The sequence below is a fragment of the Anopheles coluzzii genome, chromosome 2 (assembly GCF_943734685.1).
Source record: "Anopheles coluzzii chromosome 2, AcolN3, whole genome shotgun sequence".
NCBI classification, from domain to species: domain Eukaryota; kingdom Metazoa; phylum Arthropoda; class Insecta; order Diptera; family Culicidae; genus Anopheles; species Anopheles coluzzii.
Window position 1 is genome coordinate 5,999,106 of NC_064670.1, and position 16,162 is coordinate 6,015,267.

The 16,162-nt window shown below is 50.5% G+C and overlaps 5 protein-coding genes across 6 annotated transcripts; 2 read left to right on the top strand and 3 right to left on the bottom strand.

Moving 5' to 3' along the window:
• Nucleotides 1-1,316: 1,316 nt before the first annotated feature.
• On the top strand, nucleotides 1,317-5,133 carry LOC120950529 (sodium-coupled monocarboxylate transporter 1). The gene is made up of 10 exons (XM_040368643.2): nucleotides 1,317-1,620; nucleotides 1,692-1,851; nucleotides 2,995-3,060; nucleotides 3,132-3,183; nucleotides 3,324-3,391; nucleotides 3,477-3,631; nucleotides 3,694-3,943; nucleotides 4,018-4,398; nucleotides 4,458-4,639; nucleotides 4,715-5,133. Exons 1-10 carry the CDS (start codon nucleotides 1,415-1,417, stop codon nucleotides 4,980-4,982), a joined length of 1,788 nt encoding a protein of 595 aa, XP_040224577.2. The 5' UTR covers nucleotides 1,317-1,414; the 3' UTR covers nucleotides 4,983-5,133.
• A 309-nt stretch (nucleotides 5,134-5,442) lies between these two features.
• On the bottom strand, nucleotides 5,443-13,365 carry LOC125906646 (DNA topoisomerase 1). Of its 2 annotated transcripts, none has more exons than XM_049606385.1 (3): nucleotides 13,129-13,365; nucleotides 6,144-6,276; nucleotides 5,443-6,074 (listed from the first exon to the last, which is right to left on the bottom strand). In XM_049606385.1, the coding sequence occupies exons 2-3, from the start codon at nucleotides 6,232-6,234 to the stop codon at nucleotides 5,647-5,649; spliced, it is 519 nt and encodes a 172-aa protein (XP_049462342.1). In that variant the 5' UTR covers nucleotides 6,235-6,276; nucleotides 13,129-13,365; the 3' UTR covers nucleotides 5,443-5,646. The 2 variants fall into 2 exon arrangements, with proteins under 2 accessions (XP_049462342.1, XP_049462341.1); XM_049606384.1 differs by lacking the exon at nucleotides 13,129-13,365 and adding an exon at nucleotides 11,342-11,447.
• LOC120952442 (uncharacterized) lies at nucleotides 6,381-7,752 on the bottom strand. The gene is made up of 2 exons (XM_040371771.2): nucleotides 6,922-7,752; nucleotides 6,381-6,857 (listed from the first exon to the last, which is right to left on the bottom strand). Exons 1-2 carry the CDS (start codon nucleotides 7,744-7,746, stop codon nucleotides 6,420-6,422), a joined length of 1,263 nt encoding a protein of 420 aa, XP_040227705.2. The 5' UTR covers nucleotides 7,747-7,752; the 3' UTR covers nucleotides 6,381-6,419.
• Nucleotides 7,780-13,078, bottom strand: LOC120952441 (uncharacterized). The gene is made up of 4 exons (XM_049606835.1): nucleotides 11,869-13,078; nucleotides 11,353-11,796; nucleotides 8,782-10,233; nucleotides 7,780-8,681 (listed from the first exon to the last, which is right to left on the bottom strand). The coding sequence occupies exons 1-4, from the start codon at nucleotides 12,772-12,774 to the stop codon at nucleotides 8,235-8,237; spliced, it is 3,249 nt and encodes a 1,082-aa protein (XP_049462792.1). The 5' UTR covers nucleotides 12,775-13,078; the 3' UTR covers nucleotides 7,780-8,234.
• Nucleotides 13,366-14,183: 818 nt separating the features above from the next.
• LOC120951509 (uncharacterized) lies at nucleotides 14,184-15,876 on the top strand. Its single transcript, XM_040370277.2, has 2 exons — nucleotides 14,184-15,179; nucleotides 15,260-15,876. Exons 1-2 carry the CDS (start codon nucleotides 14,289-14,291, stop codon nucleotides 15,707-15,709), a joined length of 1,341 nt encoding a protein of 446 aa, XP_040226211.2. The 5' UTR covers nucleotides 14,184-14,288; the 3' UTR covers nucleotides 15,710-15,876.
• Nucleotides 15,877-16,162: the final 286 nt, after the last annotated feature.

The following is a 16,162-nucleotide window of genomic DNA, read 5'->3' on the forward strand; positions in this document are numbered from 1 at the left end:
CAGGTTCAAACAACATTGTATGGCTGGCAACCGTTTACAGGAGCGAAGTGGGGCACACAAAAACCGTTACAACTAGCAGCAGCATCCCGCGGTAGACCAAACCACCACATGCATAGCAGCGAAAGAACGACCGGGTTGTGTTGTACAGGGCTTTTGGGGGGTATGGGGCGAAGGGACACACTTTTGCTGGCTCGATGTGGCGGGACGTCACACACAATTGGACGTAATTCATTCAAGTTAAACTAAATCCGTTTATGTACTTAACTGCGCGCTCGTCACACATTGGTGGACGGGTCCGAGGTAGAAGTCCGAGACAAAACAATCAGACCCCTTTCTCCGGGTGAAAGGTTTGCTGCAGTTTTATGCAGGGTTAATTGTGAAGGGTGCATAAACAACAGATATAGCATACAAGTTCTTCTTTTTCTTCTATTTGGCGCAACGTCGTCCTACGTGGACATGTCCCGGGCCCAATAATACAGGCTTTCAAGACTTAGTTCATTACCACACAGCCTGATTGTAGCCTGAGATAGTCAAAATCCATGCTATGATAGAGGACGGCCTATTCTAGGCTTGAACCAATGACGGACATGTTATTCAGTCGTACGAGTTGACGACTGTACCACAGGACCCCATACAAGCATACACGTTAGAAAGTACATAAAAACATTCTCTAAAACAATTGTAAAGTGTGTATCCTTAGTCTACAAATGTATGGGTGGCTTGAAGCCACTTACTACTTTCATTGAAGACCATTTTGAAGAACCCGGTATCCATGGCAACACGTGCCAGCGCTGAGCAAATCAGGGCAAAGTCAGTTTATTGGGACAATCTTCAACCGCTGTCGCTACCGCTCGCCAGGACAGACAAGTCCCTTATCCCTCCTCCCCCCCTGTCCACAACCCATGACGGCTGCCAGATTATATTGCCCGTGGCCGTGTGCCTTCGAAGGGGGCAACGATCGTACACACCACTTTAGTAGTTTCTCTCGCCCTCCCTGTTTGGTCGGTGGAGGTGAATTCGTAGTTGTGAGTTGGGTAAGCCGTTTACCGCATCACCGTCGATTGGTGGTGGTTCCGCGATGTTCAAACGGGATCCCGCTCGGCAGTTGCCAGCTGTTCGCGGACGAGGATCGAACATTCGCTGCGCCACGGCGGATAGATAAAGGATTGTTCCTTTATCACGAACACGTTTCTGACGCGCATCTGATGTCCACCGGTGGTGTAGCAGCTTCCGAAACCGATACGGTAGTGCTTTCTTTCCCTCCCCTTAATCGATAGTATCGGTGGTTTGTGTGTTTTTGTGTCTGTGTACATGAGTAAAACGCCCATCGTCCTGGCGTGTCGCTTGGGGTGATTGCTCGCGCAGGTGCTCTTCCTTCCCGATACACGAACCACGGCGATCAAAGGCGAAGATCATGGCAACGGATTTGCAGGACATTGTGGAGCACATGAGGCGGTTCGCCTGGCCGGACTACCTGGTGTTCGTGTCGATGCTGATGCTCTGCATCCTGATAGGCGTCTACTTCGGTTTTGTGCAACGGAAACCCAACACCGAGTCCGAGTATCTGATGGGTGGCCGGACAATGATGGTCTTCCCGATCGCCCTTTCCCTCATCGCTAGGTGAGTGACGACAACGAGGGGAAAACGGTTGTGATCGAACGCTCACGTGTGCATGTCGTGTTGTATTCCAGCTTCATTTCTGGCATTACCCTGCTCGGGCTACCGACGGAGGTGTACTCGTTCGGCATTCAGTACGTGTATGTGGCGCTCGGCGTAACGCTAATGGGCTTCGTGATGGGCTTCATCTATCTGCCGGTGTTTCACAAGCTCAACATCACATCCACGTACGAGGTAGGTGGTAAAGCGTTTTAAATAAAGCGTCCTTTCACGCTCTGCACAGTGACGAAGGGTTCGATGAATAAGCCAGTGTACCGGGTGGTGTGTCATGTGTGCCTTTCCCAAACCCCAATTTCCCGCCCGGCGATTACCTAATTGAATCAAATTTAAATTTATACCCGTTTTCGTGTATTACGGATTGCGCGCCAATTGCAACCCACTCGCCCCCGGTGCCGGTGGGGAGGAACGAATGAGTGTAGCGACCCTAACCGAACGCCCAGAACTATCTCGACTCCCATCCAGAACGCCCCAACGTGGTTATAAGTTCAAATGATCGTGAATTGCATTAGATTATGATGCATGCACACCCTTCTATCGGTGCCCTAAAATGCAACAACACTGTTGAGGGGGGAAAGAGTGAAATAGTAAAGGACCGTTTGTGCATACTACCACCCTTACGATTGCCCTGAGTACGAACACATGCTCGTGTGCCAAGCCGGAAATAGTGAAAGTGTGCCCGTGTTTTCGAATTTGCGCACAGTCACGGCGCCCTGTTTCTGTGGCGATCTTCAGTTAGAAGCCAACCAACCGATCGATCGATGTTTCGTGTCGCGTGCATTCTATGTCCGATTGTTTGGCAGTTTTCATGTGCGTCGGGGGAAAAGGGAAAACAAATCCGTTACGGTCCCCTGGTTTAATCGCGATGACGACACGGAGACAGAGAGGGAGAAGGACACCCGTCATCATCACACGACGAGCAGTTGGCACTCAATTAGATTGATTGTTTTTAAGCCACTTGTGGTGTGTGGATAGGGAAGGGAGGGAGACAGGGTGGTGCTGGTGGTGGTGGTGAAGATAATCTGATGCTTCATGCTTCGTTACGAGAAGATTTACCGGTCCATTTTGACTGGTTTCGGGGAGGACGTGAGGGTTGGGGGCTAATTTGAACCGTGGTCCAAGAGGTCCGAATGTATGATGGATGACGGGTTTTACGATGTGCAAAGGGAAGATTTGGCCCACAAGGAATTCCCCCATTATACGGCTTAACGCGGCCCTATTTTGCATGCAGTCGTAAAGTAAGATGCGGCTCATCATGGCCGGAAGTTGTAAAGCAGGAATGATGAGAACATAAAATTAATCAACTCACACTCTTTCCAGTATCTGGAGACACGTTTTGACCGCCGGTTACGCATGTTCGGTTCGATAATGTTTACGATTATGAATGTAAGTACAAAGGACGATTATCCATTTCACCTCCCTTACCTTATCATTAATATGACTGCTTTTCTTTGAAGATCGGCTACCTTCCCATCGTCATTTACGTGCCGGCGTTGGCGTTTAATCAAGGTAATTTATCCATTAACTTCACTCCGTCCAACGATTCCGTGGTTTCAATCTTCCCTTCTGTTGTATCTTTCCTATCAAACATACGCTCTATGTTTCCGTTGTGCGTTGTTGTGCTGTCCCGTCCTGTGTTTCGTGTCCAGTAACCGGAGTCAACATACACGTGATAACGCCGATCGTTTGTATTGTCTGCGTGTTCTACACCTGTGTGGTAGGTTTATGGGGCGCTTTCAAATTCCATGTTCTGTCCTTGATGAGATTCGCATACTAATTGCTATTACTATTCCCATCCACAGGGTGGCCTGAAAGCGGTAGTGTGGACCGATGTGGTACAAACGTTTTCCATGTTCGGTGCGCTGGTACTGGTCGCCGTCAAGGGTACGATCGATCTGGGCGGATCGGATGTCGTGTTCCGCAGTGCGTGGAATACGGGACGGCTGGAACGGCCCAAGTAAGTGGCGCTGTACTGCAACAAAAGGAAAATTGGTCTATTTGTTTCGTTCTACTCGACAGTTTTGACATCAATCCAACCACCCGGCACACCTTCTGGTCGCAGCTGATCGGCGGGTTCGTGTACTGGCTGCAAACGAACGCCGTCAGCCAGAATATGATACAGCGGTATCTGTCGCTTCCGTCGGTCGCTGCCGGCCGGCGAGCTTTGTGGATTTTTGTGTTCGGCGTGTGTCTGCTCATGTCGCTGTGCAGCTACTGTGGTCTGTTGATTTATGCCACCTACCAAAACTGTGATCCTCTTACGACGAAGGTAGGTGTCCTCGTCGCTCTTTCACTCCCTGCTCCCTTTTAAAACCTTGTCTATCGTATTTTCCCCGTGTACAGCTCGCCCGGGCCAAGGATCAACTGTTGCCGCTGTTTGTGATGGACATTCTGCGGGATCTGCCCGGGCTGCCGGGTCTGTTTGTGGCCGGTGTGTTCAGTGCGGCGCTCAGCTCGCTCTCCACCTGTCTCAACTCGATGTCGGCCGTCATCCTGGAGGACTTTGTCAAACCGTTCGTCCACAAACCACTGTCGCAGCGAACGATCAACTGGATCATGCGGTCGGTCGTCGTTGGCGTCGGAGCGCTTTGTGCAGCGCTCGTGTTTGTCGTGGAAAAGATGGGCACGGTACTGCAGCTGACGATGAGCCTGGAAGCGATCACGAACGGCCCTCTGCTGGGTACGTTTACCATCGGCATACTGATCCCGTGGGTCGAATCTAGGGTAGGTTGGGGAGCTAGAACATGAATGTTTGCAATAGTTAATTCGGTAAACCATTTCAGAGTGCACTTACCGGTGGCATTTTCGGGGTGATATTCATGTCGTGGCTGAGCCTGAAGGCCCAGTACTGGGTGGCAACCGGCACGATAGTGTTCCCGCACAAACCAATGTCCGTTGATGGCTGCACGTACGAGTTTGACCGTTCATTGGCAAACGCCACCAGTACGAGCGTGTACACGACGGAGTAAGTATACAGCCCGAGAGAACGGTCCACAGCTCGACTTGAACACTCATCCTTGTGCTTGTGATATCGTTTCAGTGATATTTTCCCACTGTTCCGCGTGTCTTACATGTGGTATACATTCCTCGGAGCGGCCGTTACCATCCTGGTTTCGTTGCTCTGCTCCGTGCTGATCTTTGGACGCCAGGATCCAAAGACGGTTTCGCCCGACCTGATGGCCGGCTTTGTGCGCCGTTACATCCACGGACCGGATGTCCCGTCGGTGCAGGGAAATGCGCGCGTCGTCGTCCTCACGCCGAACGCGTACGGTAAAAATGGCAAAACGTCACATGAATCTGCATTGTAAGAAGTTCCCAGCGAGATGGTGGGGAAGGAAAGGCTCGGATAATCATAACTGTAAGTGAAGGTGTTTAAGAATAGCTCGGTGTGCAACTTGAACTAGAGTGATGTGCCAAATAATGAATAAAATCTTGTACTGTAATGACGTGTTCATGATCCTGATCCATGTTGCGTGCCTGCGGGATGACAAAAAGGGGTTACATCCAGATCATCCAGAATTTGGAAGCTGAGACACTTCTTAACAATCTATAAAGGGAAGAAAGGGGAAAATATTACCCAAAATTCGGTTGATATCTGGAGATAACCAGTGCCAAATGTCTTCTTCGTGTAGTACGCTCCTGATTGAGCAGATTTAATGTTCATGATTGATTGTCCAGGATTTGCTGCTATTTCTACAAAGTTGGAAGAGGATCCTCTCTTTTATCACGCATCATTCGAATGTTCACAAGTAAATTAAATTACATTACTATCTATTAGAATGTTGTGTATTTTGTTTTTCTAGAAGATCATCACACCTAAATAAAAAAGAATAAAAAATGAAATACCCCAGATGTAGAGAAGTTCCTCAAACATGATGGTTTCAAGGGATCTCATATTCAAAAAACGGTCCATATTAACGTCACTTTACGGAAGTTTTTCTGTAGTGTCCATTTCCAACACAAACATCCTGGTTACGATCGACTGCGCGAACGACTACGCGGTCGCTTTTTCTTCTTTGTTTTCTTCTTGTGCACCTTACCATCGGAAGTGTCCGAGCCGGATGAACTTGGTCTCCGATGGCGGCTGCTTCGCGACGACTCTCGCCGATCATCGCGATAATCGTCCCGGTGGTCCCGGCGTTGCTTGTATTTGTGTGATTTTTTCTTCGTCCCCGATGAGGTGCGGTGAGTATGATGGTCCTTATGCTTTATTTGCCTATGTTTTCTCCGCTCATCGTCACTGTTGCTGCTACTTTCCGTGTGGTCACCATTGTGGCGACCACCGCTTCTACTACTCTCTGGGGGAAAGGGCCTACTAAGCTTAAGCGGCGCTGGTTCCGGTTTGCTTGTTGAGGTGCCACTTTTCTCGCGATCCTTATACTGCTCGTATTTGACACTGTCTGTAAGTAGCAGTAAGAAAGATACATAAGTGAATTTCCGTGTATATTACTGATAAAGTAATTACCTACTTATAACTTTTGAGTTTTTATTATATTCTTGCATTGTTACTAGCTGTACCGCATGCTCGTTTAACCATTCCCGGTCCTTTCCGATGGACATTTCAATCAACACACGGCTTGCGTCTTCGTCGAAGCTTTTAATCTGAAAGATAGAAGAATGACAACAATATAGATACATTGTAGTAAACCAAATGCATTAGCATTTAAAAAATTTGAATACAAAAATAAATGTCAAAAGCATTGTAATAGTTTGTCAAATTTTAATTCTTTTTTTATTGTCCAAAGCTATAGAAAGCCTAATCGGAACACGTCCTTCAGCAGACCGGCCATACGTGACTGGTACTTCGCGTCGGTTGTATCGCTTATCCGCACCGATGCCGAATCTTCATCCTCTTCCCCCGGTTCCCCCTCCGCAATGGCGGCCTCCTCGCTTGCCACCGTCAGCGGAATGTGCAACAGTCCCAGCACGAGCGCTTGACGCGCCTGCAGCTTGATCAGGCGCATTAGCACGGTGAGCGGGAACCACTCCGTTGCGCTATCGTCCCCGAGCCGCTCCAGATGGCTGAGCAGTGCGTTGTGGTACGTTTGCAGCATGTTGTCGTAGTGGTTGCGACGGAACGATTCGTCCGTCGACAGAAACACGGTATGCACAAAATCCAGCGCCGGCGATCCGTACTTGGCCAGCTGCCAGTCGAGCATTACCATCCGGCTGGGGAATCCGCCCTGCAGGAGAATACATATCGAGCGATCAGATTTCGGTGCACAACCATCACCAGCGGGCACTCACGTTGTAGGAAAACATCATATTATCGCCCGCGTAATCCCCATGGCAAACGACACAGAACGGTTCCGACAGGGCCGTATCGCTGATGTTTTGCAGCTCCTCGGCAAAGCATCCCCGAAGGCGTGCCAACTTTTCGCGCCTAGCCGCATCGCCCGCCGGCAGTGTGGCGGCCGCATTTTCAAACGCTTGCTCCATGGTTTGCTCGAACCCTTCCATCGCGAGGACACGCTCACCGGTGACGTCACCCATGTACCGGTACTGCTCGAACAGCTCCGGCTGGTGCTTCTTGAGTGCGAGCGAGGTGGCATGGAAGCGCCCCAGCTGTACCATCGCCAACCGGGCATGGTCGTAATCCATCGGTTCAAATTTGTGACGGTTGGAAAATCCCCGCCGCTGCACATCCTCCAGTATAATGATGCCTTCGCCCTTTTTCGCATCACAGTGCGCATGGTAGCAGGACGGGGCAAAGGGTACCGACGACTCCTCCCGGTCGCCGGCCGTAGTCGGTGTGGCGGCCGTTCCTTCCTGCCGGGTGCGCTGGAATTGCTCCAGCGCAGGCAAAAGCTTACCATACACAAACACCTCACGCTCGAACAGCGCCAGCAGCGTGTCGTCGGCATCGGGCGGTGGCACTTTACACAGCACGGTCGCTTCCCGTGGCTCTTCGCGAAATGTCACCCGGTACAGCACCGACACTACCGAGCGGTTGTTTTCAAACACGCGGAAATCATAATCCACCGAGTGTTGATTGCTGGTGAAGCCTAACCGTTGGGCCACACCGGCAAGCGCATCTCGCACGTACTCGGGAACGTTTAAGGAGCTTTTCATTCTCACTGTGACTGACTGACTGCTGAATGAAGCTACGGGATGTACACAGGTGGGTACAGGTGTCAAGTTTATTTAAAAACAATTTAAGATAAGATAACTCCACACACACGATAAGAAGAGGCTTATCGGCACGGTACGTTTTATCGACATTAAGCGTCATATACACGGGCAGGTGGGAATAAATTTACAATTATTTTTCAGTTTTCATTCTCCGTTTGTCTCCATAAATGATCTACTGGTGTGTTTTTATTTGCGTACAGCAAACAACTGTATTTGCATCCTCTGCATGTGTCTCTCAGAAAGCTTTCCAGCGAGGGGGTTTTCCTAAATCTAAAAGTACACCGACTCTTGCTAAGCTCGTGCACACTTTCGAGCCTTCCCACCATTGCCTGTACACCTTGTGCGATGAACACGTCACGCGTACACATATCGCAATGTTATCGCAAATTCCATTGGAGGTGGCCAGATGCGCCGATGCCCCCGAGAGCTTACAGGTAGCCATATTGCACCATGTCCCGTATCGCCGAGCTCATGCGCTCCCGGTACGCCCTCTGATTCGCATTCAGCGTCATCGCGTTCAAATCCATCTCATTCGTTTCGCGATACTTTTCGGCCGCCTCGTCCATATCGGGCAGATCTTCGTTACGCGTGCACAGCATGGGCACCAGGAAGATGGCCATCAGTATGCCGAACCGGCCGAAGCGCCGCAGCTGACGCATCAGGGCCGTCCGCGGGAACACTTCCTGCGGGTTGTGGCCAAGCTTTTCGAGCAGTGCTTCCAGCGAGTTGTAGTAGATGCTCATCATCTCGTCGTAGTGCCGCCGCCGGAACTCTCCGTCCGTGCAGCAGAAGATGAAGTACGACAGGTCCGTCACCGGCGAGACGTACCGCGTGATCTGCCAGTCGAGCAGAATTACATGCTCTGGGGCGCCGTTCTGCAAAGAAAAGCGAAGATATAGCATAGGAATCGTGTGTGTGTGTGTGTGTGTGTGTGTGTGTGTGTGTGTGTGTGTGTGTGTATGCCTCCTAACCTACCTTATAGTGAAACATAAAGTTGTTCACCCAACAGTCACCGTGACCGAGCACGGCATAGGGTTCCGCCAGCGCACCATCCGTACAGGATTTCATCTCCTGCCGCATATTGTCAATCAGCTTCTGCATTTTCGTCCGCTCCTTGGTTTCGTGCGGTTCAAGCGTTTCCTTCGCATCGGTGAGCATTTTAATCATCATCGCCTCGAACGGACTACCTTCCGGCATCATCACCTCCAGCGGGTCCGGCACCTTAAACTGCTCGAAATCGGCCGGCCGGTCACGCTTCATCGCAAGCGATACGGCATGCAGTCGACCCAACTGCTGCATAGTTAGCCGCGCGTGTTCGTAGTTCACGGGCACCAGCTTATTCCACATGCGATAGTCCTTCAGCCGCAGATCCTCCATGATGATGACCGACTGTTCGGTGGTTTCGTCACACTCGGCATAGTAACATTTCGGCACGTTGAAGAACCCATCCTCCCGACTGATGCCTTTCTCCTCCTGGTAGGTGAATATCAGCGGTAGCAGACTCTTGTAAGCAAGCGTTTCGCGGCTAAAGATAGTCATCGATTGGAACTGCTGACGGCGTGCCTCGTTCAGCGGTGGAATCTTGCACAGATACACCTCCCGTCGTTCGCCCTCTTGCAGGAAAGCTTTGAACATTTGTCCCACGAAACCATCGCCCTTGTTGGACCCGACGTCAAACTCAATCTTGAACTTGCCCGCCGTAAAGCCCTGCTCTATTGCCACCTGTTCCATGGCATTGTACAGATACTGGGGAAGCTCACCAGAGCTAGTGGCAACATCAGCGACTACTGTTGGAGCGGTAGAGCTTTCTTCACTGGCAACAGGATGCTCGGCAGCGTCTGTTTCACCATTTAATAAAGCAGTTTTCTCCAGTTCACTGTTTGCTTGCTCGGACGTCACGTTATTTTCCACTGCCTCTGTCTGTTCCGTAACTGCAGATACATCAGCTACCGCTTCCTCCTTTACGGATACGTCCGACGAGTCTTCGTGGTGCGGTTCTTCCACTATTTGTTGCACTGCTGCACTGGTTTCCTCCATCATTTCACCATCCACCAGCACTTTTTCCACCGATGCTTCCCGTACTGCATCCTGCACTGTTTCCTGTTGTTGTTCAGGCTGCTTCTCCTCAACTACCTCAGCAATATTTTCTTCCCGTACATGATCTTGCACTGATTCCTGCTGCTGTTCAGGCTTCTCCTCCTCAACTACGTCAGCAATTAACTCCTGCTGCACTGTTTCCTGCTGCTGATCAACCTTCTTTTCCTCAACTATTTCCACGGCAGTATCAACAGCATCGGACGACTTTTCAACTGATGCCTCCGTCGGTGTAGCTGCTGTTGCTCGCTCGGAAACTACGGGCTGTTCCGCACCGGATTCCGTATTGTGTTCCCCTGCCATCTTGCGATATACTTTCTCACACCTATACGGCTGTGCTTAGCGAAACTGGAGCTCTCTGCGTCAGTAGCTTCGCGCTACCAGAGTGGGTACACCGTGACCGATCAACTGAATCGCGACGACCAATTGACGAGCTGATATATTTATATCCCCAACCGAGATGCGAGGTTCCTGTCACGGTACTCTGGCCGAGGAGAAGAACCGATAACAGCGTACCGTCGTCGTACGTAACCGTAGCTAGAATCGCATTTCCCAGCAACGGAATATGTGATTTATCTAATCACACCCCCCCCCCCTTCCCCACCACCACATACGCTGTAGTGTTTTTCCCTCCCTGGACCCTAGACGCCACTACTTCGATAGCTTATCACGTCCATCAAAAGGAGGTCTATCTTCATAGCGCTACCGCGAACACTGACTTTGTCTTTGCAGCCCCTCTAAAGACCTCGAGCTGTAGCAAAACGATACGGTAACGATAACACACCACCAATCTACTCCCCATCGTTATGAAGCGTTCGGAAGAGCATAAGCTCAAATTCCAAGATTACCCGAGAGTCCTTGATTCCCCGACCGGCTACCGCCACCACCACCACCGACCGGAAGTTTGAGTCATCGGAACGCGTTACAACCATTGCAAAACTGAGCATTGGCGGCGCTGCTAGGGGTCCTCTTGGTGGCCCCGTTTGGCCGTAGGGCCGTAGGGTCATTAAAAAAGTGCGCCGTACACTCACGATGACTGAATGATTTTTTTCTTCTAATCGCAGCGAATTTTGCGCCACACGACTGCCACCCTTATATGGGAATGGGAATGGAAGCGGATACCCCGTTTGGCCACGAGACTGTCGCACGTCGATGCACATTATCTTATCGGTGTGGGCATGGACGCCGGTCTATTGTTGCTTTTAGATTGCATACGCACCTCTGTTGGGAAGTGTGTGTTGTGGCGCAAGGGGAGGTGGGTGGTCTTTGGGAAGTAGCAAACAATTTTCGGCATACACAATTCATTATTTATGGCGAAACATATTGTGAGTTTAATACATACACGATACAGTAGTAGCTGTGTAACGAACACAATCATACGAAATACAACATTTAAAATGAGCCGAAGCTAATAAACTAAAAAACATGATAAAAATGTTACCAAGCCAATCAAATGTAGCCATATCGCACGGTATCCCGTATCACCGCCCTCATGCGCTTACGGTAAGCGCTCTGATTTGTGTGCTTCGTGTAGATAGCGATATCAACGTTATCCGTGTCGCGGAACATTTCAGCCGTCGCGTTCATGTCGGGCAGATCCTCGTTGCGCGTACACAACATCGGCACGAGAAACACGGCCAGCATCAAACCGAACCGACCGTACTGCCGCAGCTGACGCAGAAAAGCGGTCCGCGGGAACACTTCCTGCGGGCTGTGGCCGAGCTTTTCGAGCAGCGTTGCGAGCGAGTTGTAGTAGATGCTCATCATCTCGTCGTAGTGCCGGCGTCGAAATTCCTCATCCGTACAGCAGAAGATAAAGTACGCCAGGTCGAGTATGGGCGAGCAGTACCGGGCCACCTGCCAGTCCAGCAGAACAATGTGCTCCGGTGTTCCGTTCTGAAATCCAGGCGATTGATTTAATTATACGTACACGACCGATATTTTGCTTCCTGAGCGCTCACCACTCACCTTATACCGGTACATCATGTTATTGATCCAGCAGTCACCATGCCCGAGTACCGCGTACGGTTCTGCCAGTTCAAAGTTGGCGTATCGGTCCACATCGGCCAGCATGCCGTTGAGCAGTTTTTGCATCTTGTTTCGCTCCCTCGCTTCATGCGGCTCGAGCGTTTCCATCGCATCGCGTGTCGTTTTCTGTAGCATAACGATGAATGGATGTTCCGGACCCATACTCTCCTTCATCGAATCCAGCATCTTGAACTGTTCAAACTGCTCGGGCCGGTCGTGCTTCATCGCCAACGATATCGCATGGTATCGGCCCAGCTGCTCCATCGTTAGCCGGGCGTGCTCGTAGTCTACCGGCTTGTCCTTGTTAAACATACTGTAGTGGTTCAGGCGCAAATCTTCCATCACAATGATCGCTTCCGCCGACTGGCCATCGTAGTGCGCGTGGTAACACTTCGGGATGCTGAAAAATCCATCCCCACGGCTCACTCCCTTTGCCTCTTGGTAAGTGAACATGAGCGGAAGGAGCTTGTTGTACATCAGTACCTCTCGCTCGAAGATCTCCATCGTTTCAAACTGCTGACGGCGTGCTTCGTTTAGCGGGGGTATCTTGCACAGGTACGCCTCCCGTCGATCACCCTCCGTAAGGTAGGCTCGGAACAGTTCTCCGATAAACCCGTCACCTTTGCTCGACCCATCCTCCGTATCGATTGTGTACTGCCCGGCGGTGAATCCTTCATCGCGAGCCACTTGCTCCATGGCCGTGTAAAAGAATGCAGGAAGCTCACGTGCGGCGGCATCCCTCGTTACTTCACTCACGTTCGGTTGCGTCACATGATTGTCAGTCACCGTTTTGTCGATTGCTGCTTCTTCCGGAATTGTTACTTGCTCTTGCGATTCAAGCACCATTTCCACCTTTTCTTTCACTCAACTAACCCGGGCACTGTTCAAGACGATTGCCGTTGTGTGCTGTTAAACCGGCGTATCGAGAGCAACTAGTCCGAGGTCCGATCAGAACCAGGCAGAAGGTGTGACAAAGACAAATGCTTCCTTACAAAATACGAGTGTTGCAATACGAACGGGGCGATATATCTTATCGTGCAGGATTGGCAATGATTTAAAGATTATGGGAAAAAGTTCTTCGGATTTTGGAATGCTTTAGTAAGGAAAAAAACTACAGTCTCATATTCAGAGAATTACTTAAACTGTACTCTAAAACAGTAGCTACACAAACCATTAAACTATACAATCATTATAGCCTACACTGTGCAATTTCCGCGGAGGGTTTGTAGTGCCGTGACTTGCAAAAGACTGATGTGCTTAAAATCGCAAATCAGTCTCCACGGGTACGCGCGAAACCGGCTGACCACCACCCCCAGAGAGCAGCGCTAGATGATAACAAGTAAATTAATAGAACTGCTCAGTCATTGGCCATGACCGGGGCGGCTTCCAAACACAATGGAATAATTTCATCGCCCTGGACCGCTCGCCCGCGGTGTAGCGGCGGCACAAACTGCGAGGGAAGAAGATATGTTTTGGGATGCAAAACTCTTTGCAGCCGCATCTTATCTTATCTGGTGTGTGCGACCGGGCCCGTGTGCGCACGAAATTCAAACAAAAAAATCATCCCATCAACATCAAACAGTGTTTGTTTGAACATTGTAACAATAGTGGTGGTTAGCTTAATGGTTAGCAAAATTTCACATCAATCTTCATAAACAAAACGAACGTCTCATCAGCGGCACGGGACGACCAAATCATCAAATCGATCGTCTCTCTTCATCCAGCACACCCATCCATAACCACTACTACAACGATCGTTAGAGACCACTCATGGTTATTGACACGAAAACGGACCTATCGCACAGCATCACGATCTATTGCGATTTGAAAAAAGCCGTGGCACGACCTTGGCAACATATTAAAACAACGCTAGCGACGTCCAGCGGTCCGAAAGGTGGACCTCTACTGTCGATGTTGGGTGTCCGTGTTGAGCAGCGCATAGTCAGCACTAGCACCCTTCTAATCAGCGGTCGTCAAACCCGGAAGGTAGGCTTGAAACACAGGCCCAGCCACAGCTGATGATACGGGAGACTGGGCGGTAGATGGGGGGAACACTCGTTGAAAGATAGAAATGTATGTATATCACGTCTGTTCGTGCCACGACAATGTTCCGACAAGTGTGTTTGTATCTTGTCCACCGACCATTCACACAAACTCATACGATCAAGATACAACACCCCCTGGCAAACTACCCTTGCTCAGAATGGTGGAGTAGAACCCCTTGGGCGGGAATTTCTCGGTCAAGTGCACGCGCCGCTCAGTACTGATTTGGTCGTCGCAGTGTGAGCAATCGTACCAGCATCGCCGTTCGTGAAGCATCAATTTGCCATTTGGTGACATCACTGGAGCTTGGAAAAGCCATGGCAGATCAAGCACTCTCGTCAGCCATCGCGGAAACGTCCACCACCACCACCACCAACGGACATGGTGAAGAACGTACCGAAAGTGTGAGCGAACAAGTGCCGGAATTACCCGCCTATCTGCACGCCGCGCTCAAGCAGCTCGCCCCAAAGGAAGGCTTCACGGAGGGCAACTTTACGATCGAGTTCGATTTCGGATCGAGCAAGGGCGATGGGTTCGTGGGACAGATGTTCAAGGCCACCATCAGCGAGGGCGACAGGCGGGAAGTGTACTTGTGCAAAATACCCCCACTGGACGATGCTCGCCGCGAGCAGTTCAGCTCGATGGCTGCCTTTGCCCGGGAGGTGCTGGTGTACGATCGCTTCCTCCCTACCATCTACGAGTACCAGCGAGCGAAGGGCATCCTGAGCCGGGATGATGGGTTTTTCCATACGCCCCGCTGCTACCATGCGCACTGCGATGAGACGGCCCAGGAATCGGTCATCATCATGGAGGATCTTCGATTGCGCGAGTTTCAGCTGTGGAACAAGCACAACATTATCGATTACGCGCACGGCACGCTCTTTATGACACACCTCGGTCGATTGCATGCGATTTCGCTGGCGATGAAGCGTGACCAGCCGGAGAGGTTCGCACCGTTCAAGCTGCCGAACCCGTTCGATCCGATGCTGAAGGCGGACGGACCGTTTCGAAACATGATCCTCTCGCAGCTGCAGATGGTAATCGATGCGCTGCGCGAGCAGGACACGATCGAGCGGGCCAAGATGGAGCAGCTAAAGGAGGACGTGTTCGACGAGCTTGCGCGCTGCGGCAAGGCTGAATTGGCCGAACCGTACGCGGTGGTAGGACATGGCGACTGCTGGACCAACAACATGATGTTCCGATATGAGGTAAGTGGGCTTTGAGTGTGAAGGTACGCAAGAATCAACATTACCATAAGGCGTTGTTATCATTCCACTCACATTCGCAGGAGGGAATCCCGAAGGAAATCGTGCTGTTCGATTGGCAGGTGATGCGCTACGTTACGCCCGTGCAGGACCTGATGTACTTTATCTTTTGCTGCACCGATGGCGAGTTCCGGCGCAAATATTATCACGAAATGATTGACATCTACTATGACTCGTTGTCGACCATGTTAACCAAGTTGCAGCATGACGCGAGTGAGCTTTTCCCCCGTGCAGTGCTCGACGAACAGTTGCTCGTCTTTGGTCGGTATGGGATATTGATGGGCATGTTCCTGGTGCCGATGATGTGCACTCGCAACGACGAACTGCCCGACATTGAAGCGTTGGCACAGAAGATGACGGAAACGCAGCAGCTGGATGAAAGTTTCTTCAAAACTACTGAATCCAACCAGGAAGCGTATGCCACACGCATCAGGGCCGTGGTTCAAGATTCCATACGGTATGGATATTTGTGAGCGTAAATGTGGCGTACAAGCGTCGTTGGTTTGAGACAACTACGTAAATCTACGCACAGCACCAGAGATTGAATATTCCTTTCGTGATTCGAAGAACTCTTCATTAAAGATCCATATGAATGAACCTTCTCAAATGATCGATCATAAAGTATAACAGCACTCACTCAGGGGCATGGACTAGGCTTTGAATCTACCGCGCTTTATGCATGAAAATCATGATGACAGAGGGAAAAATTGATTGACTCCAAACATTGAGATTTCACCATCCACACAATCTACCATGACTGCTGTAAAATACGAATGGTAGATATCCCGGCATCACGTTGCTCCTAAAAATCCATAGAACGACCTGAACGACGTGTGACCTGAACAGTCATTTTCGGACAGTATATTCTTATCGTCGTCTTTACCTATATGCCCAACAATTTCTGGATCGAGTTGCTACTTTCAAGC